General features: G+C 45.7%; 2 protein-coding genes across 6 annotated transcripts in view; one reads left to right on the top strand and one right to left on the bottom strand.

Moving 5' to 3' along the window:
- LOC149345374 (alkaline phosphatase-like) overlaps window positions 1-26,184 on the top strand; it is a 244,372-nt gene that overhangs the window by 59,723 nt on the left and 158,465 nt on the right. For all 5 annotated transcript variants that reach the window (XM_089546606.1, XM_089546603.1, XM_089546601.1 and 2 more), the window contains one exon: window positions 198-532. In XM_089546606.1, coding sequence (XP_089402732.1) covers window positions 198-532 — 335 coding nt within the window. The remainder of the gene's footprint in view (window positions 1-197; window positions 533-26,184) is intronic.
- LOC149345376 (uncharacterized) lies at window positions 5,054-9,208 on the bottom strand. Its single transcript, XM_089542829.1, has 2 exons — window positions 9,157-9,208; window positions 5,054-6,249 (listed from the first exon to the last, which is right to left on the bottom strand). The coding sequence occupies exons 1-2, from the start codon at window positions 9,206-9,208 to the stop codon at window positions 5,054-5,056; spliced, it is 1,248 nt and encodes a 415-aa protein (XP_089398955.1).

Raw genomic sequence — 26,184 nt, 5'->3', positions numbered from 1 at the left:
CTCACGCGATAGTGACCAGCGTAACGATGCTTGGGGATGGCAAGGAAGCATTTATAAGTGCTTGAAAAAATATGTTCAGTGCTCCTGTGTTTGCGGAAGCCCGCCTTTGTGGACTAGGAGCTAAGCAGCAGGATAAGTGTTTCGGATCACGCTGCTTTCTTTGCAAACATCAGCTAGAAAAAAAGTTCTCTGCGCAGCCGACCGGGAGTTCTGGTTCGATCAAGGAATGCAGAGCATTGAAGATCGCCTCAGGCAGAGGCCGAACACTCGCCGTGCCCGCCAGGTGGTGTTCTTCCTCGGAGACGGCATGGGTGTGTCGACGCTCACCGCGGCTCGCATCTACAAGGGACAGCGACTTCGGCGAACCAGCGGCGAAGAAGGAGCGCTGGCCTGGGACTCCTTCCCGCACGTGTCCCTATCTCGAACGTACGGTTTGGACGTGCAGACGTCCGACTCGGCGAACACGGCCACCGCCTACCTGTCTGGCGTGAAGGCTAACTACGAGACGCTAGGAGTGGACTCCAGGGTCAAGGTACGTCCGGTCAAAATTTTAAAAACATGAGGCGAGCCAATAAAGCGCACACTAGTAACGCGTCTACCACCAGTTCCTGGAGTCAAGCTGTTGTTATCCGACAGCTCAGAGCGTCTACTGGTGATGATCTTTTGTGTGCACTTAGGGAACCCCACTAACGCCTCAAGGCCGACTACGACAGCCTATATGAGTGTATCGACGCTCACCGCGGCGCGCATCTACAAGGAGCAGCGTTGGTTCTAGGTATGTTTGGGTATCTTGTAAGTCAAAGTCAGAAAATGAAGCGAGGCGCTGACGCACACAGGCGCTCCGGTAACGCGTCAGAGGGCTTGTCCCAAAAGTTGCGTGATTTTTTTTATAAATCCATTATTCATTCTCCATTTGCAATCTTTCCGGAACTTCTCAAAGTATTTTCCCCCTGCATAGATGCACCGCTGCCAACGCTTCAACCAATTGTTGAAGGCGGCCTGGAAATTGTCAACGGGAAGCTCCTTGAATGAGGTCGTCGCAGCTCCTTTTACCGCCTGCATCGTCCCATGCTAAATTCTTTTCAGTGTTCTTTTCATCCTTGGGAACAGAAAGAAGTCCGGCGGTGCCAGATCGGAACTATACGGTGGCTGGGGCAGTGTTGCCACACGCATTTTGGCCAGCCCCTGAGACACAATAACGGTGGTGTATCTTGATATGTTGTCATGGTGCTGGATCCAATTGTCGCGAGTTTCTTTTCAGGTGCGTCGAACCGTGCTGCGCAAACGTTTCACCACGTCAAAGTAAAACTTCTTGTTGACTGTTTGTCCCTGTGGCACGAATACACCGTGAACTACACCTTTCCTCTCAAAAACAAAATGAGCATTCCCTTGATTCGCGATTTTGCGGCGAGGAGACTGCGTGGTGTGTCACTCACTGCTCTAATGCTCTGACACGAGATCGTACTCAGAAATCCGCCTCTCGTCCTCTGTGATCACTCTGTAAAAAAATTCTGGGTCAGTTTCGTAGCATTGATGAAATTCCTGGCACTACAACAAACGCTCTTCCTTCATCTCACTTGTCAGAACTTTTGGCATCATTTTTGCGCACATTTTCCTCATTTGTGGATCCGCCGTTAAAGTGCGATAGACGATTGGTTTGGGTAATGCACACTTCTCTGCAATCATCGAACATCAATCGCCGGTCCTTGTCCAGAACTTGAAGCACTTTTTGCACCGAGTCATCCTTTGGAGATGTCGTCGCGCGTCCCGAGCGGTTGTCGTCGTTGACGGACTCCTGACCTTCCCGGAACCTCTTGTGCCTTATGAAATTTGGTTTTGCTCCATCGAGTCGTCACCCTAGGCTTTCCAAAACATTTAGAGCGTCTCCGCTCTGTTTTTATCCCGTTTCACACAGAACTTTGTTGCAAAAAAAGCTGATCCATTTTGTTTGTTTGTTTGTTTGTTTGTTTATTGATACTGTTAACCCTATTGAAGGGTCATTACAGGAGTGGTAGAAAAAAAAAAGACAGCAAAAATACCAACAAATCTGTCATCAAACGCATTGTACACGTAACAAGTCATTAAAGAGGACGAGAGAAGTATACACAGTGCCCTATTACATTGTAGAAGAGAGCAACAAAAAACATAATCACGCACACTCAAGAGCATCTACACAGTAAAACACTATATAAAGACACGAAACACAATACACGGACTTAACTCAGTCATGTTAGCACACCGCGCTCACCGGAATAAATAAAAGAGTCTAAATTAACCAAAAATGCACTGAGCGAAGAAGATTGAACTACGGAATCGGGAAGCATGTTCCATTCTTTTATTGCTCTGGGGAAGAAACTATATTTAAATGCATCGTTACGAGTTACTGGAGGCGGAATATACATGCTATGGCGATGTCTAGATGATTCATTAGAACGAATGTCGAAATAATCGGTCCTATTGATTTTAATTGTGTTACTGATCATAAGGAATAGAAACTTGAGCCTGTCGAATTTGGTCCTTAATTCTAACTTGGGAAGGTCTGCAAGCTGACACAGCTCTGAGGGGGAGTAAACTCGGCGATATTTATTAAATATGAATCGAGAGGCTAACCTCTGAATCCTTTCTAGTTTGTTACAGTTTATTTGCGTGTGAGGATCCCAGACAACTTTAGCATATTCAATTATAGGTCTGACTAGTGTTCTATAAGCCAAGTTTTTAATTTCAGGAGTTTTACTATGTAAGTTGCGCCTCAGACTCCACAGCACTTTATTAGCCTTATTGCATGTTTCCTCTACGTGCCTATTCCATCTAAAGTCGCTAGTAAATATTAGTCCCAAATACTTGTGTTCATCTACCCTTCCGAGCACATTATCACGAATATGGTAAGGAAATTCTAAGGTAGTTTTCTTCCTAGTGGTAGACATACAAACAGATTTCGAGGGATTAATGGTCATTTGCCAGTCATCGCACCATTTAGTAATATTGTCTAGGCTATGTTGTATGTTCATTTGATCACTGGGAGAATTTATTCTATTGTAAATGACACAATCGTCGGCGAATAATCGTATAGGGACAGAAACAAGGCTTGGCAAGTCATTAATAAAAATAAGAAATAAAAGCGGTCCAAGGACACTGCCCTGTGGTACACCAGATAAGACCGGTAATAAGCTGGATGTATGTCCGTCTATTTCAACATACTGGTGGCGGCACTCTAAATACGAAGTAAACCATGCTGTTAGTTTGGGATTTTTAAACATAGTATTGATTTTAAGTAGAAGTTTAGGGTGGGAAACTTTATCAAAAGCTTTGGCGAAATCTAGGTAAATTAAGTCCATCTGTCCGAGGGAATTAATCGTTTGTGAAATATCATGAACTAGCTCAACTAACTGTGTAATCGTAGACAAACCTTTACGGAAACCATGCTGTAGTGGTGATAGATAACAAGTTATACGTTTCTAAATAGTTCGATAAGTGTTTGGTCATGATATGTTCTAGTAGCTTAGAACACGTACTCGTGAGAGAAATTGGTCTGTAATTGCTAAAGTCTGAAGTGTTGCCGGTTTTATGGATTGGCACTATTCTGGCTAGTTTCCATGCGGAAGGGAAGTAACCATTGCTAACAGAGGAAATAAATATTTTCGTAAGGAACTTAGACACCCACTCAGCATACCTGACTAAAAATTCATTAGGTATACCATCTGGTCCGGAGCTTTTTTTTGTGTTAATATTGAGTAACAGGTTCAGAACACCTTCTTCGCTTATCACAATATCTGAAATGGGAGGACGGGTAGAGAAGTCATAATGGCCTGGCAACGTGCCATCATCCTTCGTAAAAACAGAGGAAAACTGAAGGTTGAATTGTTCAGTGCTTTCTTGAGTGTTAACCTCAGCATTTGAACAGTGTTGCTTGGTTGATGGATTAACATACCTCCAAAATTTCGCCGGTGCCTCGCAAAGAAACTTCCTCAGTGTAACATTAAAAAAACGGTTTTTGGTTTTTTGACTCTCTAATTTGGTGTTTCAAGTCATGTCTCATGCGGCGAATACAAGCTGTGTCACCCACATTGCAATTTTGGCAACATGCTTTTCGTTTCCGCTGAATTTTCCTTTTTGAATGCATAATTTCTCTGTTAATCCATGGATTCCTGCGCCTGCTCTTCTTTTTATTCTTTGGTATAAAGTGCTCGATACAATGGGTCACGGCATTGGAAAAGAAACTCCACAAAGCATCAGTGCTCAGTTCTGAGTGGTAGAGGTATATGAATTCATCGAAAGAAGATTCAAGATAATCTAGCACACTGACATCATCCGCGATCTGAAAATTCAAAACCTCTCTTATTGGTTCAGATGATGAGATAGATGGTGACATATTGAATGAAGCTATTGCCATTTTATGATCTGATAATCCGTCCTCAACATGGCAATCTCTCAAGTGCCTTATTAAGCCATGAGACACAAAAATTAAATCAAGAATAGATGATGTTGTATCACACAGTCTTGTGAATTCGGTTACTATTTGTACTAAATCATAACAAAATACCAAGTCCAAAAGTTGTTCAGAGCTTGCCACATCCATCTCCCCGGGTGCGTAGGAGCTCCAATTAATTCCCGGTAAATTAAAATCGCCTCAGAGAATTACTCCTTCTCCTCCTCTAATATTTCTTTCCATAAATTCTCTTATATTGGTAATAACGTCAAGTGAAGAATTTGGTGGTCTATATACCCCTCCAATATAAACGGTTCGATCGGTAAGCTTAGTTTTGATCCATACCGCTTCATTATCGCCCGATTGATGCAGGACAGTACACAAAATATTTTGCTTGACCAGTATGGCTACGCCACCACCTCTTCCTACTCGGTCCTTTCTGAATGCTTTATATCCAGCTGGCACGAACTCGGCGTCCTTTATATTCTTATGTAACCATGTCTCCGTTATAACAATAACGTCAGGTTCATGTTCCATAGCTATTACTTCCAGTGAGTCAGATTTGTTTAATATGCTGCGTGCATTTATATTCACTATCTTAAACTCATTCTGCTTGCTTTGATCGTGTCACTTGTTGCCACTTCCGGTGGTGCTGGCAATTCTGTATCTCTCATTCTTAACTTCGTTCCAGCCATACAGCACGTTGTTCCGTTTTAGTTTATCAAAAACAAGTTTGCCCTTACGGCCATCTTTTGTTTCTTCTGCACTTGAATCCCAAAGCTTTTTCCTAATTTCCACTACTCGTTTCGAGTAATCTTCACTAATGCTTATTCCTGAATCTTTAAGTTTAGTACAATTACTCAAAATTTTTACTTTGTCCCTATAGTCCCCAACTCTGAAGATAATCGGGCGATTTCCTTCGGGTGAATACCTGCCAAGCCTGTGGATTTTTTCAGTGGAACATACACTCACCTTAAGGATATCGCTACAAATTTCTTCTGTCACTTTCTTCATCAATGTCACTTCGTTTTCATTTTCGTCCTCAATTACACCTCTAATAATCAAATTATTTCTTCGAGAACGATTATCTAGTTCATCAACCTGTTTAGCAAGGCGGGACATATCATCATCCCACTTGTCAACAACCGTTTCAATGTTTGCGAGCCTGCTCTGAGTATCATCCAAGGTTTCTAGTTTCCTTTCAATTGCAAGAAGGCGACCTTGCATTTCAGGCATTCTTGTTTCAGAGGAAGCCTGATTAACCTGGACCTCAGTGAGTTTTGACAGAATCTCCTTTTGGTTCTGGATTAGTTCTGTGAACATTTCTTCTGTCACTGGACCGGGATTTTCCTCTACATCGCCGGATAATTTCAGTAACAAACCCGCCAACGAGAAACACTCCAAAAAGCAGCGTAGCACTAGGTGTGGACACGGCAACACTATAAGACAGAGGTCGTCGCTATAGAAGCCATATTTCGAATGACTAACCTGCACATACAACGGTACGTTGGGTGACATAGTCACGACGGTGCCGCCGTGTCCACTGAAGCTGGTCGTCGTCGAGCTCTCATTTATAGGCAGCAGCCGAGCCCTGCTGTGGGCGGTTCCCGTTGTCATCGGGCTCGTGGTGTGTGCGCAGTAAGCGGCATCCACGTGTGGCGGCGGCGGCGGCAGCGTGATGCGGTTTTCCATGAATGGTCCGGTGTAATCGCCGTCCGTGCGGAAGCCCGGAGAAGCGTTGACGCTGCTGCGAAGCTGAGAGCGACCATCGTCCCAGATAGCGGTTGTTCCTCCAAAAACGACGTTGATGCTCGCAAGAACACCTGCACATACAACGGTACGTTGGGTGACATAGTCACGACGGTGCCGCCGTGTCCTCTTCGCCGTGTTTTCTTCGGCGAAGGTGCAGGACACGCTCCTGCGTGAAGCGTGTCCTGCCTTATCAACTGCCCACAGGAAACTGAGATCAGTCTCGTTTCGAAGTTTGGACCCCACCCTCCCCCTTTCCGCCTGCAGCTGCGCACTACAAGGCGGCGTAGCCGACTACAAAAAATCCTTCCTGAAAGTTTTGGGGCAGACTCTCGTGGTCAGTGCTCTGTCTTCGTCCGTCGTCTTAAGCAGCTCACGGAGCCATGCTGCTACTGTTCGGCAGCTTCCAGTGTCCACTGGTCATGGTCGCCTAAGCGAATTCATTAACCGCACTAATGCCGTACCGTTGTGCCTTGCGTCCCAGCTTTTCACTACACTCCGCTCCCTCAACCCCAAGCGACGTATCGCCAGCTCACTTCTGCTTTCAGCAGGCAGATGGGTGTCACATTGTCTTCCCCAGGTCCGTGATTCGGTCACTCACTCATGTAAAGAGTCAACAACAAGCACGGAGACCTGAAGCATATATTATATTACAAATCTTTCAGATCACTGCGGCGACCCGCATTTGAGCAATGTTAAAGCAAAACGTCCACATACTATATCGACGTCCGTGGCTATTCTGACGTCATGTCCTATACCGACGTCTATGGCTCTTTTCACGTCCAAGTGTAATTTTCGCGTGTAATTGAGTAACTAATAGCAACTCATGAGCCAAATTTTTTCACAGCAAGATGTCATCACGCACAAGCAGAATCAAACTTTTGCACATCTATCTTTATTGGACGACACAATCGTGCGAGCAAGTTGTGATTAAGCGGCGTCGCTATCTAATGCTTTCGCATTAATAACCAGAGTAGAGCTCATTCCTTATCTTTAGGAATTTGGATGTCTCAGCGGCTTTATTGTTTCGTTCTGGTCATAATATCTTGATATGAATCCCTTACAGCTTTATTATTGCACAGAGTAGTTACCCTAAGTTCACGTTGATACTAGCAACTGGATCATTAGCCGATGGTTAGTCATGGATCCATTACAGGCCACCACGGTGGATCAGTAGATATGGCACTGGGCTACTTGCCCGAAAGACGCTGGTTCGATTCGGCCGTGGCAGTCAAATTTCGATGGAGGTGAAATTCTTTACACCCGTGTACTGTGCATGTGAGTGCACGTTAAGAACCCCAGGAGATCGAAATTTCCGAAACCCTTTACTACGGCGTTCCTCATAGCCTGAGCCGCTCCGGGACGCAAAACCCCCATAAAACGAAACGAGAACGAAACGAAACAGATCCACTACAGAAATGCAGTAGTACTTATTTGATATGTGCAGTTTTACAGCAGGTGCAAAGATATGTGCCGCTTTAGAACAGGTCACTGTTGGAGAGTGCTCAATGTTCGATGGAATGACATCCCACAGTTGAGCGCTGAAAAATGGGATTTCTAGACATCCGTACGCTTTTTATTCGTTACCGAAAACAAAGGACATAGGGGTTGTTTTCTTTTTTTTTAAATTATGGTGTCCATAGAAGCGGGCGGAATGGGTGAAGGAGCACACGCGGGTTAATGACATTCTAGTCGTAATCAAGGGGAAAAAGTGGGCTTGGGCAGGGCATGTTATGCGAAGGCAAGATAACCGCTGGTCCTTAAGGCTAACGGAGTAGACTACAAGAGAAGCAAGCTTAGCAGGGGGCGGCAGAAAGTTAGGTGGGCGGATGAGATTAAGAATTTTGCGGGAATACGGCGGCCGCAACTGGCGAAGGGCAGGGTTAATTGTAGAGACATGGGAGAGGCCTTTGCCCTGCAGCGGGCGTAGTCAGGCTGATGACGATGATGATGACCCTCGCTGTTGTGGACGACAGTGCCGCTGGTGAACACTATACAAGTTCAGTTACAGTACACATAAATACTTCCGAGAGCAGAAGATCGCCCAGCCGTCGCCATTGCTCGGCTCGTATAGCACCTGATGCGAAATTTGGAGATGGTGGGTTCGGATCCCACTGGCGGCGTGTGGTTATTTTTTCTTGTGCTATGTAACCAATTATCTTTGAAATTATCACTCAGTGAATCTCCAATTCACGAACACCACAAATTAAACAAGGCGAAACATCCCGAATGCTTTTTGGTTTAGGTGACTGTTGGCTTCCGTGATTGCTTTCTCTCCCCTTGTCTGCTCATTAGCATGTTGCCGGTAGAAGAAAAGAAAAACGCCTACGCTTCGCTGTCAGCAGATCAGCGTCGCTAGCCACTTGATACGCATGCAATCACCGCATTTTTACTTTACATGGCATTTTCGGACTGAAAATTTCCGCCATTTCAATGAACAGTTCACAAAGCTTTTAGGAAATGGCACGAAAATCTCTCAAAAAGAATAAATAATAAAAATTAATAAGGGTTTTATTCATATATCACAAAACATCCAGGTCGCAAAGGAGTGGAGTCGCATGTGTGCGAAGCTGAGCAATGCAGCGGCGTTGCAAAATTAATTTACCAAAATACCACTGTGTTAGAGTGACGGATGGAAGAAAACTGGACATGTGTACGTCTACAGAGAAAGAATTTATCCCAAAGGGGAAAAGAAAGAGAAACATGAATCGTATTCAACTTCCGGTGAAAAAAGAAAGAATCTAAAGAGAAAACAAGATACTTTAAAAATGATACTGCTTGGAATAAACTAGATGTAGACGCTGAGAAAGACGCAATCACTGCAGCACAAGATCCCATGATGTAAACTGCCAGTTTGCGCCATGTTTCAGTATCGTTGTCTTGTTCAACTTCCATTCAGGCAGCGCAAACAACTCAGCTTGGTTTCCACGGCAATTTAGAGTTGTACGCCATAACCGCAGTACCGCACCCTATGCGCCTACCTGCCAGTTCCTCGCACTCTGTTTTGGTATCGACGCATTCATCAACATCCATTCGGGCGGATGGAACAGACAAGCTTCCCTGACCTCGGCATAAGAGCAGCGCGCAATCACCACAGTACCACACCCGATGCGCCAAATTGCCAGTTTCTCGCGCCATATTTGGGTATGGTCGTATTCATCAACTTCTACTTGGACGGAGCGAGCAGTTGAGCTTCGGTAGCCACTGGATTACAGTAGTACGCGGTCATCGAAACACAACACCCCAAGATGCCAACTGCCAGATTCTCGCCAGAATAGAAGCTTGGGCGATTTGGTGACGGTTCACCTGCCACGTAGCGCTGAAGAGACGCGGACACAGGGAGGCAAACAGGACGAGCGCTAACTTACAAAAGAATTATTGCATGGAACCAGTCAATATAAGCGTTTTCTTAGCAGATAGGAAGAGAAATAAAGCCATTCAAATGCAAAACTATGGTTATTTTTCTCCGCTCCTGAGAAATTATCAACCCTCGTCCTAAAAAAGCCATGACGTGTAAAAAGAAGCATACGGACCAATATGTCACGTGTGAAAAGAATGTAATTCTGTTCCAATGCCGCCGGAAACACATAAGGCAGAGGGACAGATAAAAAGGGCATCTTGGTGGCCAAATCAACGCAAAAGGAACAAGACGGAAAAAGAAGTATCCTGTCTGTTATCTGGGTTTCAAAAGCTCTCTTGTCATTGATTGCCACAAAGATCAGCTTACAAGTGAAATTATAGACGCGTTCAATACACATTCGCGAAAAGAAGATACGTGCGCCAGTGCCCCCTTAGGAAAAACTAATAGGTTAGGAATATACGGTGGGCTCTTTAAATTGTATTTTAAACATATTTTGTATTCATGGATGCACTAAAAATATGCAGGAAATACGTTCCTGAAATTTCATGCTTGGTATTCGAAATATATTCGTAAAATATGTCAAAATACCCCACAAAATACGGCCACGACCCTACATAAAGGCAACAGGTGACCCCGGACGGCTTCTTGGGCACGGCGGCACTTCAGGCATGCGGTTCACCAACCCGTTGGTCTTTTTCGTACAGGTGATCGTCACGGTGCTGTCGACTCCAGTGGCTCGACACGATCAACCGCGATGGTCAACGCCCGAAAGGACGCAGCTTGTGTGCGATCACGGTCGACACAAGGCTGATACGCTTCATCTCGCAGACATCAGCATCGACCGACGCTACCGGATGACACTAGGTTCGATAACGAACAGTGACGAAGACAGCGCCTCCCTGGCGGTGGATCGGCCACGACCCTACATAAAGGCAACAGATGACCCCGGACGGCTTCTTGGGCACGGCGGCACTTCAGGCATGCGGTTCACCAACCCGTTGGTATTTTTCGTACAGGTGATCGTCACGGTGCTGTCGACGCCAGTGGCTCGACACGATCAACCGCGATGGTCAACGCCCGAAAGGACGCAGCTTGTGTGCGATCACGGTCGACACAAGGCTGATACGTTTCATCTCGCAGACATCAGCATCGACCGACGCTACCGGATGACACTAGGTTCGATAACGAACAGTGACGAAGACAGCGCCTCCCTGGCGGTGGATCGGCCACGACCCTACATAAAGGCAACAGATGACCCCGTTCGGCTTCTTGGGCACGGCGGCACTTCAGGCATGCGGTTCACCAACCCGTTGGTCTTTTTCGTACAGGTGAGCAAATGCTACGGCAAGTGCTATCGGTCAAGCGACCCTTACCTTGTAGTGCTGCCGTGCCCAGGGCTGCTCTGTCGAGTGTTCTGTGATTTACTGTATGCCATGAAGCTTCTACTGCTCGCCGGTGATATTGAGACCAACCCCGGACCTGATATGGCGCAGCTAATGAAACAGCTACAAAGTATAGCAGATGACCTAAAAGAAATAAAGGAAGAAAGGCTAGTCTCCATCGATACAAAATTAGAAAACTTGGCCGTACTGGACAGTAAAATATCAACTTGTCTGCACGAGATTGACAGCCTAAAGAAAACAGTGATGACTCTTGAAATGAGAATAGACGATCTGGAGAATCGCTCACGAAGGTCTAACCTAATAATATATGGAATTTCTGAGGATGAAAGTGAGGACAGCGACACACTGGAAAAAACAATCAACGAGAAAATTGTTCAGGACATCTTAAAAATAGAGCCCGTTACCATCGAAAGAATTCATAGACTGGGCCGGCCTACGAATACCAAAAAGGCCAGACCTATTATCCTTAAACTGCTTGACTCACGGGACAAATCTAGAATACTAAAGAACTGTACAAAGCTGAAGGGATTGGAGTACTCAATCAGTGAGGATTAGTCGGCCCGTGTACGTAGCATACGAAAGAAGTTATGGGAGACTGCGAAGGAGCACAAAGACAACGGAGACAAAGTTTCTCTTGTCTTTGATAAGTTGCGTATTAACGGTCAGTTTTTCTACTGGGATGATGAGCATAACCGTGTAATGCCAGTGGAAACCAAAGTCAGTCCTACTAGTCCCCCAAAAAACAGTCAAAGCGATGCAAAAACATTACGGCCACGCCGCAACCAGCAGAAACAGAAATAACTTTTGCTAACATAAATGCTCGCAGCATTCTAAACAAACTTGATTCCTTGGAAAGCTTACTTATTGGCATAAAACCCGACTTTATGGCCGTGACTGAAACGTGGCTCACGTCCGATATCATGGACACCGAGGTTACGCCCCCAAATTACGCGATAATTCGCAAGGACAGAAAAACTCGCGGTGGCGGCGTAGCCATTTTTGTGAACAAAAAAATACAAGTCACTGTACTTCCCGACATCGAAGGCGTAGAGGCAATCTTTTCCAAACTGACATTTTGTTCCTACTCGATAGTGGTGGGTTGCGTTTATCGCAGCCCATCAAGTGATAATGACTTCATGCTTGCATTACATCGCTTTATGCAATGTCATCTTCTAGGTACCAGACTAATCTTGCTTGGCGACTTTAACCTCCCGGATATTGACTGGCTCACAATGCAACATCACTCCGCTTCTTCAGACTATCTTTTAGATATTATGCTACAGTTTAATCTCCCTCAGATTGTAAATCAACCAACACGTCTACAAGGTTCTTCAAGTAACACGCTTGATCTAGTATTTCTAAGTCACCACTTTCCACTCCATAAAACTAAAACTGAAATACTAGATGGAATCTCCGATCACAAACTAATCTTATGCAGTGTCCCTATCAGTAGCACGCTTTCTCCGCCACGACCGCAAACTTTTGTTCATGATTTCACTGAAGCTGACGATAATAGTATTCTAGATCATCTTTTCTTCGAGTTCGACACATACAAAGAACTTGCAAGCGATGCTTCTTCTGACATTTAATCCTTATGGCACAGCTTTAAAACGACTGTCTCATATTGTATTCATAAGTTTGTCCCACGTAGAAGGAAGCAAATAAAAAGACCTAACCCCTGGATCACCCGCGAAGTCATACACGCTAAGCGCAAAGTTAATCGCCGTAAAAAAAAGCCCTCAAGGTGAACCCTTGCACGAAAACAAGGACCAATCTTAACCATGCAATACAAAGCATGAAACATCGAATAAAGGCTTCTAAATTGCATTACTTTAATAACACCCTCAATAACTTTATAAGAACGTTCCCATCAAAATTTTGGACCTACCTTAATCCTAAAAGACAAACTGAAAACCCAGCCTCAAAAGAAGAAAGCCTTGAGATAGCCAATGAACTGAATGATTACTTCGCGTCAGTTTTTTCTAACGATAATGGTATAGTCCCTCATAAGACCTCACGAACAAAGAAACACATTGAATCACTAACTGTAACTGAGACTGGGGTACTTAACCTGTTGTTAAATCTAGACACAAAAAAGGGACCAGGACCAGACAACATCCCAAATTCCTTTCTAAAAAGATACGCCCAATGGATGCCTAAGTATTTGTGCTTACTCTTCAATAAATCCCTCGCAACATGTACCCTTCCAAAGGAATGGAAAATAGCCAAAATTATTCCGATACACAAATCAGGAAACAGGACAGATGTTTCTAATTACAAACCTATCTCTATCACCTGTTCAGTGTCTAAAGTACTCGAACACATCATACTAAAACACATAACCGTCTTCCTTGAAAATGAAACCATACTCTCCCCATTTCAGCATGGCTTCCGCCAAGGCCTTTCGACAGTAACACAGTTATTAGAATTAGTCCACAACTTATCCCACAGCATAGACAGACAAAAGCAAACCGATCTAATACTACTAGATTTTTCAAAGGCATTTGATCGGGTTACACACATTAAACTAATTAATAAACTAGAATCAACTCTAGGTCATGGCTCTATAGTTAATTGGATTAGCAACTACTTATCAGGCAGAACACAATTTGTAGAAATTAATCATCAAGCCTCCCACGCAGTAAATGCTGTGTCTGGTGTACCTCAGGGTTGTGTCTTGGCACCTGTTCTTTTCTTGATTTTTATAAATGATCTGACGACTAATCTCAACGTTAATATACGACTGTTCGCCGATGACTGTGTAATTTATCGCGAAATTAATACATTAGAGGATCATGAAGCTCTTAACAACGCATTACATTCTATAGCAAAATGGTGCACTGACTGGCAGATGACACTGAACGCTGCTAAATCTGCTGTTATGACAGTTTCTAGAAAGAAACATAACTCCGACTTTCGGTATACTATAAATGGCACACCACTTACTGTAGTGACTAATCATAAGTATCTTGGCGTACTAATAACCCATGACCTCAGGTGGAACGCTCACGTGGACAAAATCACCTCAACACCTTTGAAACGACTCTTTTTCCTTAGACGACGCCTCACATTAGCCCCTTTTCAAACTAAGCTTTTAGCCTACAATGTTTTGGTTACATCTGTTCTCGAATATGCTAACGTCGTTTGGTTTCCTTATACTAATCAAGATATAACCAAACTTGAAGCCGTTCAAAGAAAAGCAGTCAGATTTATATTTAACAAATACAAAATAACTGATTCGCCTACTGAATTAATGAAAACAAGGAATAAAATCATTGCAGACCCGTGCAAAAGTCGCACGACTAAAACTCATGTTTCAACTAATAAATCGACATCTAAAACTCGACACTACTAAATATATTTCCCTTTCCGAAGCAAGATCAACGCGTCATAAACATTCGCATACATTAAGTGAGTATCATTTCCATACTAATTGCTTTAAAAATTCCTTTTTCCCACTAGCAATTCGAGAATGCAACAGCCTTGATCCATCTATTACTAACTGTTCATCATTGACAAAATTTAATATTGCAGTTGAGAGTATGTCCTGTTATTAGTTATTCATTCCTGGTTGCTTGCGTTCTGTTATTATTATACCCATGGTTATTTGTTTTTTTATGTCTAAGTTTTTTTTGTCAAACTATGTAGTGTTACTTAAACTAAACACCTATACTGTGTTAATGCCTTTGCAGTGTACGATAATAATATTTACTGTTTACTTATTGTCTGCGTATTATAACAACTAGCAATGTTTCAACATTTTGTTATTGTTTGTATAATACTACCGACATTAGCCTTATTTTATGCGTTATTTGATTGTTTTCGTCACAGCTCGGTTGTATTTTCGTTTTACCGTTTGTTGTTTTTCTTAACATGCTGACCAGTTGAATGTTCAAATTATGCTTGACCGCGTTCTGTTAACCTCACTAAGCCCTCCTGCCACAATCCCAATTGGGATTAGCAGTATTTGTAAATAAATAAAGTAAATAATAAATAAAGCATACTTCGAGCACTTTTCAAATACGTGAAAAAATATCTATGCAGTTTTAGCATCTTGTCAGTTTATTAAAAGTGTATTTTCGTAAATATGAAGTTAATTCATCCAAAGTATACTTCAATTCTAAAAAACGGGCAGTCCTTTTAAACGTATTTTCAGCACACTAGCTGCCGTTGAACAGTCGAGTGCTCGAAATCGCGTTTCGCAAAATGGCACTTGCGTGTTGTGAACGTTTTTAAAGTGTACTGTTGTGAACGCCCAAGTAATCAGTCCAAGTATACTTAAATTCTAAGAAATGGGCAGTCCGCGTAAACATATTTGCATTACACTTCAAATAATGTTTCAGGGAACAGTAAAAGGCCTCCCTTTCCTGTCATCCTTTCGTTGCAACACAGTCATCATAGTGCGGGAACAACGCAGCACACAGACGAGACGTGACGAGACGCCTGCGTTGTTCCCGCGCTGTGATTACTGTGTTGCAATGAATCGCCAACCTGCTCAAGCCTTTTCTGTTCGGAATTCTTTTCGTTTATGGTAACTTCTAGCAGAAAGGTAAAAACGACTTATTTACACTACGCGCGGAGAACGTGAGATAGCATGATACCGGCAAAGACGATTTGGGTATTTCCGGGATCGAATATGCCAGCGAAAAGGACCACGACCGGGAAGGCTGACCGGCTCCCTTAGACGCCCGTGTATGTGTTGGTTGACAGTTCGACTCCTGACCTATTTCTGACGCAACTTTCGCTAGCAATTCCGTTCTAGATCGCCTCCCGATTCAAACGCGACCAGTAGGGCACTTCTGGGATAATTGTTCCGCCCAGAATCTGCGCAAAAAACGCCTCACCGGACAAGATAGTGTGTCGCTCTCGGTGGGTATATCTAAGGCAAGCCCAGTATGGCGCTTGACGGAGCATTTGTTGTTTGCTGCGGCACTTCCGCCATGATATGCTGTGTAGGTATCTTTGCCGTTCCCATGCCGGCACGTGACCTTATAATCTCATGTGCATCGTAATTGATGATAACTACTCTTGCACAGTTTGTTCTGCAGTTGAAGCATTAACCCGCCTCATTCTGGGTTTGGTTTGGTTTTGCGGGGTTTAACGTCCCAAAGCGACTAAGGCTATGAGAGACGCCGTAGTGGAGGGCTCCGGAAATTTCGACCACCTGGGGTTCTTTAACGTGCACTGACATCGCACAATACACGGGCCTCTATAATTTCTCCTCCAAAGAAATTCTAGCCGCCGCGGCTGGGATCGAACCCGCGTCTTTTGGGTCAGCAGCCGAGCACCATAGCCACTGAGCCACCGCGGCGGCTCTTCATTATGGGAACGGACCTGTAGACTGTTTTTAAGCCGAAGTGACTATATTTTTGCAGTAAGGTATTTGTCTGGGCTAGTCGGTACATTATTCAAACCGAACGCACAACGCACGAAAGACGGAACTAAGGCAGAGACAAACAGAGCGCTGTGTTTGTCTGCCTTAGTCCCGTCTTTCGTGCGCTGGGCCTTCAGTTTGGAGTGTATCTTTAATGTATTAAATGTGTATTTTTAGTGTATTTCTAATGTAATCTAATGTATTTATTGTATATTTTTAGTATATTTTTAATGCAGTATAAATATGCTAAGTGGACAAAAATGTACTTTTCACGTACCATAAAGAACGTTCAAAATATATTCGTAGTATACTTACAAAGCATTCGTATTGCAATTTAAGCACAGGGATAAAAAATGCGAAATAAATATACAATTAATGCCATATGTTTGAAATGCATCTTAAGCACATCCTCTTTTTCGGTAAGGGTGCTGCCTCAGTGTTTTTATCTGAGAAGGAAATACATTTCATGTCTGCTAATCCGTAAAGAGTGTGAAACGATAACGCTTTTCAAGTACTTACTATATTTGAATGTTTTTTTCTCTCTACTTCCCTCTTAGGAAAGTGCTTATATTACCTAGTTTATTGCAATAAATCTTCAGTTGCAAGGTACCGCCCATCCTGTTTGTCTCCCTGGGTCCGTGTCTGTTTAGCGCTATGAGGCAAGTGAAGAGCCGAGTCACGCATCAGGTTTGAGTATCGTCATCTTCATCAACTTCCACTAGGGAGGAGCGCACACTTCAGCTTCGGTGGCCACTGCATTACAGTGGTACGCCGTCATCGCAGCACAACACCCTAAGCTGTAAACTGCCAGTTTGTCGTGCTGTGTTTGAATATCGTCATCTTTTTCAGCTTCTACTTGGACGGAGCGAACAGTACAGATTCGATAGCCATTGCATTGCAGTAGTACTTTATGACCAGAGCACAACACCCCAATCTGCAAACTTCCCATTTCTCGCCGCTGTGTTTGAGTATCGTCTTCTTCATCAACTTCAACTCGGGAGGAGCGAACGCATCAGCTTCACTGCATTACATTAGTACGCCATAACCGAAGAACAACACCGCAAGCTGTAAACTGCCAGTTTCAAGCGCTGTGATCGGATATCGTTATCTTCTTAAGCTTCTACACGGACGGAGCGAACAGTACACTTTGGATAGCCACTCCATTTCAGTAGTACGCTACGACCAAAGCACGAAACCCCAAGCTGGAAACAGCCCATTTCTCCCGCCGTGTACGAATATCGTCCTCTTCATCAACTTCAACTCGGAAGGAGCGAACAGTTCAGCTTCATTAGTTTAGTTTAGTTTAGTTTATGGGGTTTAACGTCCCAAAGCGACTGAGGCTATGAGAGACGCCGTAGTGAAGGGCTCCGGAAATTTCGACCACCTGGGGTTCTTTAACGTGCACTGACATCGCACAGTACACGGGCCTCTAGAATTTCTCCTCCAAAGAAATTCCAGCCGCCGCGGCCGGGATCGAACCCGCGTCTTTCGGGTCAGCAGCCGAGCACCATAGCCACTGAGCCACCGCGGCGGCATTACAGTAGTACTCCATGACCACAGCAGAACACCCCAAGCTACAAACTGCCAGTCTCTCGCGCTGTGTTTGAATATCGCCGTCTCTTTCAGCTTCTAGTTGGAAGGAGAGAATAGTACAGTTCCGATACCCATCACATTATTGTAGTACGCCGGCACCGCAGCACAACACCCCAAGCTAGAAACTGCCACTTTCTCGCGCTGTGTTAGAGTATCGTCGTCTTCATCAACTTCATCTCGGGAGATGCGAACGGTTCAGTTTCGATAGCCACTGCATTACATTATTACGTTACGACCAAAGCACGAAACCCCAATCTGCAAACTGCCCATTTCTCGCGCTGTGTTTGAGTATCGTCCTCTTCATCAACTTCAACTCAGTATTGAAGAAGCGTAGCTTGTTGGGCCAGTTGGTGCATCCTCCTTGTGAATGCGTCTTTTTCGCTGGTTTTCTACATACATTCAACTCAGCAGGAGCGAAGAGTTCAGCTTCACTGCATTACAGTAGAACGCCATGCCACAGCACAACACCCCAAGCTGCAAACTGCCAGTTTGTCTTGCTGTGGTTGGATATCGTCATCTTCTACTCGGATGGAGCGAACAGTACAGATTCGACAGCCATTGCATTACAGTAGTATGTTATGACCAGAGCACAACACCGCAATCTGCTGTCATAGTTTAATTCAAAGACTAGCGCATAAAACTAGGACAAAGACAGAGGAGACAGGACGAGCGCTCGTCCTGTCTCCTTCTCTGTCTTTGTCCTAGATTTATGCGCTAGTCTTTTAATTAAACTATGACACACCAACTAGCCCAGCTTTCCGCCTTGATTGCTAAGCGCCAATTTCTCGCGCTGTGTTTGAGTATCGTCCTCTTCGTCAAATACAACTCGGGAGGAGCGAACACATCAGCTTCACTGCAGTACATTAGTACGCCATCATCGCAGCACAACACCCCAAGCTTTTTTGAACAGTTCGTGTATTCTGGGGTTCATTTCTTTTGGGGGGCTGTACACGTTTATGATGTAAGCGCTGTCATGCGCTGGTTTTTTCGGGTACAATTTCTAGTACAGTGTTAAAAAAAACCAGCGATATGGCAGGCCAGAACCCACTGTTGATCCTAGGAGACTTTAATGCAGCAAACCCCAGTTGGGGGTACCAAAAACTCAATGCCAAAGGTAAAAGCATAGCAGAAAGCGCAGAAAAATACTGCATGGAGCTAGCTAACGATCCCACAACTACGACGAGGATAGGAAACAGCGTCTGCAAAGACACCACGCCTGACCTAGCCTTCTCAAGAAACAACGAGAATATCCAATGGGAAAATACCATGGAAACCTTAGGGAGCGACCTCTTCATCCTTAACTTAGAAATAGCCGCAGGAGAAATGAAGAGATGCCTAGGGACTGCCAAAATCACAGACTGGGAAGCCTTCAGAAGCCACAGCGACGAAATAATAATACCGATAACCAACATAGAAGAATGGTGCACGGAGCTTCCGAAGGTCAGACAAAAATATACGAAGATGATCGTTCGCACTGATCAACACCCAGACGTAGACAGCCACCTCGTTCACCTATGGGAAGCACGAAGAAGCTTTATCAGGAGAAGAAGGCTGCAAAAACACAACAGGAAACTCAAGCTGAAGATCGCAGAACTGACTAAGACGGCATCAGAGCACGCAGACAACATCGCCACGCAAAACTGGCAGCAGTTCACGGAAACATTTAGAGAAACACTAGGCATGGCCCAAACTTGGAATATACTATGAGCTTTGATAGACCCCACAAAAACCAAAACGGAAAGCGGCAAGTCCATGAAAAGACTACTCCACACCTTCCCTGGAATGGAAGACCAACTAACACAAGCACTGAGGGAAAAATGCGACGGCACAACCACGCACCCAAAGCAAGACCAAGTATACACCAGCGAAAACAACCCCGAGATAGATAGGCCAATCACCCAGGAGGGAGTAAGGGCAGCCATATGGGAAAGCAAAAAAGAATACGGCAGCCGGAAAGGACAAAATAAATAACGCTACCATTAGAAACATGGGAGACACGGCCATCGCCGAGCTTACCAAGTACCTAAACGCTATCTAGGAAAAGGAATCGTGCCGGCGGAATGGAAACATGCAGAGGTAATTATGATAGCCAAGCCGGGTAAAAGACAACAAATTGAAAACCTAAGACCAATCTCCCTAACCTCCTGTCTAGGGAAGATATACGAGAGGGTGATTAATGAAAGGATCACGAACTTCATGGAGGACAAGGGATATTACCCTGATGCCATGTTTGGCTTCAGAAGGGGACTGTCCACGCAAGACGTACTTTTACAGTCAAAGGAGGATGTCCTCACTGAAATACCCAGAAGCGGCGAACACATAGTGTTAGCGCTCGACATAAAGGGAGCCTTCGATAACGTGGGATATGCGGCCATCATGGAAGGTCTCAATAGCATAAACTGTGGAAGCAGAGCCTTCCGTTACGTCAAAGCCTTTCTGACGGACCGAACAGCTACGATAGGCATCGGAGATACAAGATCGGAGAGCTCCACGGTGCCAAACAAGGGTACCCGCAAGGCTCAGTAATAACACCGCTACTATTCACCCTAGCAATGATAGGACTCACGAAAGTACTGTACGAAATAGAAAACATCAGCTACGCAATGTATGGAGATGACACAACAATATTGGGGACCACAGGCTCCCTAGCAGCTAAACAAGAGCGGCTGCAAAGAGCGATCGACCATATTGAACAATACGCCAGGGCCAGAGGATTATCGTGCTCAGCACAAAAATCAAAATACGTAATAATCAAAAAAGGTACACGAAAATACGACTCCCAAATCACCCTGAAACTCGGAAACGAGACAATACCTGAGAAAACGGAAGTCAGGGTACTTGGAATGTGGCTGCAAAACACAGGGCGATGTAGGAAAACCATTGCCTCTATTAACAATACAGCAGAGCAAGTCGCGAGAATCGTGCAAAGAACCAGCAGTAAAAAGAAGGGGATGAGAGAACAGGACACCCTAAGACTCATAGACAGCCTCGTCACGAGCAGGGTAACGTACAGCCTCCCCTACCACGAACTAAACAAGCAAGAGATTCTACAAATCGACACCATACTACGCAAAGCGTACAAAACGGCGCTCAAACTTCCAATGTCCACACCAACCGAAAAACTAATGGCCCTGGGAGTATCGAACACCTTCGACGAACTACGAGAAGCGCAACGTAGTGCGCAATTAGACAGACTCACTCAAACCAGAACGGGAAGACACCTACTGGAGAAATTACGGCTACCTCTAGGTACAGAAAGAGACAAGGAACAGATTAATAATGAAGACAGAAACAATATCCGGGTAAGACCAATACCCCGACACATGGATCCGAATTTACATCATGAAGGACGACAAGCCATTGTCCGAGCACTCACCAGTGAACTCAGCGACATTCCCAACGTACTTGAGGGGATGCTTGTAGCGCGACAAAAACAGACAAGGGACAGAAGACGAACGGGACAAGCGCTTGTCCCGTTCGTCTTGTGTCCCTTGTCTGTTTTCGTCGCGCTACAAGCATCCCCTCAAGCAAAATGAACCAACTCGCCCAGCAAAAAGTTTTATTGAATTCCCAACGTCGTCTACACGGACGCAGCAAAGTACCGATACCAACGCAAAACGATCGCCGCTGTAACAGACGAAGGAGGGCAAGAAATAACTAGCGCAACGATAAGCAACCCAAACATAGAAGCAGCTGAAGAAGCCGCCATTGCTCTGGTAATATCTCACGGCAACGCAACAGGACACAACCTCACTATAGTGACGGGCTCTAAACAAGCATGCAGAAACTACCCAAGAGGCAGGATTGACAGCATCGCCAATCAATTCTACACACGACGAGAAGACACAAAAACACTAAACATAGTACAGTGTGGATTCCCGGACATGAGGGGATGAGGGACAACGTGGCAGCAGACGAGTTAGCTCGAGGGTAGGTCAACCGAGCAGGCTCAGCCCTTTTCACCACACGCAACTTTGATCCAGTTACCCCCACGTACTCAGATATACTCGATCATTACAGGGGTCAGCGGAAATGCTACCCAGCCCCACACAAAAGGCTCACCAAAGAGGAGGCGGTAGTCTGGCACAGACTACAAACCAGTACCTACCCACACCTGCACAAACTACACAAGATTTTCCCTACACAATATGCAGACAAATGTCCGTGGTGTCAGGGTAAACCTACACTAGAACATGTCACATGGACCTGCCCTAAGGCAGACTTGGAGCCAAGAATAAACAACGCCAGTGTGATGCAGTTGGAGCACTTGCTGGCCAGCGAGGACGAGGAAGCGCAACGATTCCTTGTGCGCCGAGCCACGGTGGCAGCAGTCAAGGGCGGCATCCTGGACCAAGGATCGACCACGGCGTCCAGTGACCCGTAAGGGTCAAGAACACCAATTTATTAACAATAAAGTTTTTTCCATCCATCCATCCATCCATCCATCCATCCATCCATCCATCCATCCATCCATCCATCCATCCATCCGTCCGTCCGTCCGTCCGTCCGTCCGTCCGTCCGTCCGTCCGTCCGTCCGTCCGTCCGTCCATCCATCCATCCATCCATCCATCCATCCATCCACCCCCCCACCCACCCACCCACCCACCCACCCACCCACCCACCCATCCATCCATCCATCCATCCATCCATCCGTCCGTCCGTCCGTCCGTCCGTCCGTCCGTCCGTCCGTCCGTCCATCCATCCATCCATCCATCCATCCATCCATCCATGCATCCATCCATCCATCCATCCATCCATCCATCCATCCATCTACCCACCCACCCACCCACCCATCCACCCATCCATCCATCCATCCATCCATCCGTCCGTCTGTCCGTCCGTCCGTCCGTCCGTCCGTCCAACACCCCAGGCTGTAAACTGCCAGTTTCAAGCGCTATGTTCGAATATCGTAGTCCGTTTGAGCTTTTACATGCACTGAGCGAACAGTAAAGTTTCGATAGCCACGGCATTACAGTCGTACTCTACAACCAAAGCACGGAACCCCAAGCTGCAAACTGCCCATTTCTCGCGCTGTGTTTGAATATCGTCCTCTTCCTCAACGTCAACTTGGGAGGAGCGAACAGTTCAGCTTCATTGCATTGCAGTAGTACTCCATGACCACAGCAGAACACCCCAAGCTGTAAACTGCCAGTATCTCGCGCTGTGTTTGAAAATCGTTGTCGTTTCAGCTTATAGTTGGACGGAGAGAACAGTACAGTTTCGATAGCCACTGCATTACAGTAGTTCGCCGTCACCGCAGCAGAACACCCCAAGCTAGAAACTGCGACTTTCTCGGGCTGCGATCGAGTATCGTCGTCTTCATCAACTTCATCTCGGGAGGTGCGAACAGTTCAGCTTCGATAGCTAGTGCATTGTAGTAGCACGCCCTCACCGCAGCCCAACACCCGAAGCTGCAAACTGCCAGCTTCTCGCACTGTGTTTGAGTACCGTCGTCTTCATCAACTTCTAGTCGGGCGGAGCGAACAGTTCAGCTTGGATAGCCACTGCATTACAGTAGTACGCCATCACCGCAACAGAACATCCCAAGCTCTGAACTGCCAGTTTTTCCCGCTAATTTATCGCTGACATTGCTGACATGCTCGCCACATATTTCTACGGAAAAATTAAGAGCGCCACGGAACGAGCACAAGACAGAACAAACATGAAACACAGGACGGGCGCTGACTACCGACTCTTTATTGCGTCGTAAAAACCAGCAGAGTTTATATCATTTCCCTGGGCCACGTCAGACACTGTCAGCCAGGGGACATAGCGAAGGAACGCCTCACACGCTTGGCGACCATTACAATTTAAAAACGAAATCATGAGAAGTGCATGCGCTAACATGCAATTGCATTAATAAAATAAATGTACCACAGATATAAGGTGTGCGTCAACCAGCTACAGACCATAAACAACTACGGCTGTGAAAAGCGACAAAATGTGTACGGCAGACAATCAAAATCTTGGAGCTAAATAAATCACTTAAGAGAGAAAGAAGGCGCGAATGCATGAGAAACGCGCATAAGCTTCTGTCATTGACATCGGCGGAGCTAGGGCCAGCATCGAGTAGATGAAACACGGCGGTGACAGAGATGAAATGACGATGAAAAGAGTGTAGCATTATACTGCGAAAAAAATGAATCTTTGCTAGGCAATAGGCAGTCATTAGGCTAAAAGCGAAAACGTGAAACTGACGCCAACAAGTAAGAGAGGAAGAAGTTAAAATCGTTTAAAAGAGATAATAAAGAAAGAGAACATATACAAACCATCTCGCGCCAAGCAATTAAGACGTTGAACGCAAGTTTTGGCGGTGGAGTGGGCTGACAAAGTCGTCGAGGGCTGCGTACTCTCGACCACTTAACGCGACCTCTTGCCAAGCTCTTCCCGGCGAATAAAATGTTTTACAATCAAAAGACGTTGAAAACCATTGACAGCTTTTAAAAGGCAGGAGCGAAACGACCCGCATAAGGCCAACAAACAACGCGGTAAAGCGACAAAAAGCTAATAAAAGGCAAAGAAGTGAAGTGCGAGGGAAAGCCGTTACCCAGGATGCATAGATGAGGCTAGAATGGCACCCTTTCTAAGAAGGACCTTTCTTTTTTCTGTAGACAGACAGAAAGGCTGCTGGTGCACGCGTTCCCAGCCCTTTCAATCAAGAAACTCCTTGCCGTCGCCAAAAATTTATTTTCCGATAGCATAGGCCGGCATTCTTGGCGGGGTAGGTTGCAAATAACTGCCATGTGGCTCCCAGACTTGTTTTTTACGATGAGAAAATGTTCGCTTGCTCTCTCATTGATACAGCGTTCGGTGTTGGCGGTGTATACTTTACCGCACGTCAGGTGAATATGGTAAACCGTGTAATGACTCGAATGCTTTACTGTGCAGGTCGCACGATTCTTCCGGTTTGCCATCGGGCATATTTTGGCCAACTTCCATGAGGCAGAAAGCGTAACGTTCACCTTATACCTTCCTGCATCAATTTTGACGTTGAGTCTGTGGGTGTATGCAATGAGAATGCAATGGGTGTTGTGTTTTGTAGTCGCGCACAGAAAGTTTGGAAGTGCTTTCACACACCAAAACGACTATTCAAAGGAGACTTAACCGCACGCCAACAAAAGCGTTACATTGTTAACGAGTTATTGTCAAGGCTTGAGGAACAGGCCGGCGGCGTGAACTCTTGAAGACAGGGGCATAGAAAAACAGGCAGGTCCGCGAGCAGCAAGGTCGTCGTCGGCGCGCGACGATCGCTCTTCGTCTTTTTCTTTCACTCGCTACACTACCTCCGGCTATAAAGAAGCATCGTCCCGATCCTAACACGATAGCAAAAAAAAAACAGAAAAAGGGAGTGGGAGTGTAATGTAGTAGCGTGCGGCAGCCGAGCGGCCTAAGCAGACAACCAGCGAAGACCGGTGCAGGACAAGGAATCAGCGTTTATTTGTCTGACGCTTCTTTTATACGCAGCGGTTGTTTATCCGCTGCTGCTATCAGTGCGCGTCATGGCAAAGTGACGCGTCATGCACTTGACGCTATCACATTCCTTCCCTCCAAGATCTTCGCCTCCACTCATTAGCTGCAGTGGCGGAAATCGTGGGAGGTATATCGGTCTGGTGGTTTCCGGGCGCGCTGGCTTCTGCGCAGTGTTGTTGGTGGAGAGTCGGAAGGCGCTTTAGCTTGCGCCTCAGGATGTGCGTTGTCAGCAGCTGGCAGCTGCAATTCTTGCCCGTCTTGTGGTGGCGGGGTCGGGGTTGGTGCGTCATCGCGAAGAGGGGGTACTGCCGCGTCCGCGTCATGCTGCGCCTCTTGTGGTGGGGAGGGGAGCGTCTCCTGATGACGCTCAAAGTCGTCGGTGTCGGGTCGTCCCGGGGCTTCCGCCCCATTGTCCAGTCCTGCATACTGGAAAGAGCTGCGCGATCGCAAATGATCTACATGAACGTGCCGAACTGTGTTCTGAGTCTCTACGAGATAGGTCACAGGGCTGACTAGCCGCACTATACGCCCTTCCGTCCATGACACCTTCTCTTACCGGACAGTCTTCACGTACACCCAGTCTCCTTCCTTAAACGAACGGAAAGTTGATCTCCGTTGGTCATGCTGCTGTTTCAGCCCTTCTTGCCTACTCTGCATGTCATCGCGAAATGATGGCCTTAGTAATGACAGTTTAGTGCGTGGAGTTCGTTTCAGAAACAGTTCAGCCGGACACTTGCCTGTTGCCGTGTTAGGAGTTGTGCTATACGCCAGCAGGAAGTCGTCCAGTCTCTCCCGCATCGATCTGTTG

Source organism: Amblyomma mixtum, chromosome 5 (genome assembly GCF_055824585.1).
Source record: "Amblyomma mixtum isolate Tamu chromosome 5, ASM5582458v1, whole genome shotgun sequence".
NCBI classification, from domain to species: Eukaryota; Metazoa; Arthropoda; class Arachnida; order Ixodida; family Ixodidae; genus Amblyomma; species Amblyomma mixtum.
This window is presented reverse-complemented; position numbering and strand designations above follow the sequence as displayed.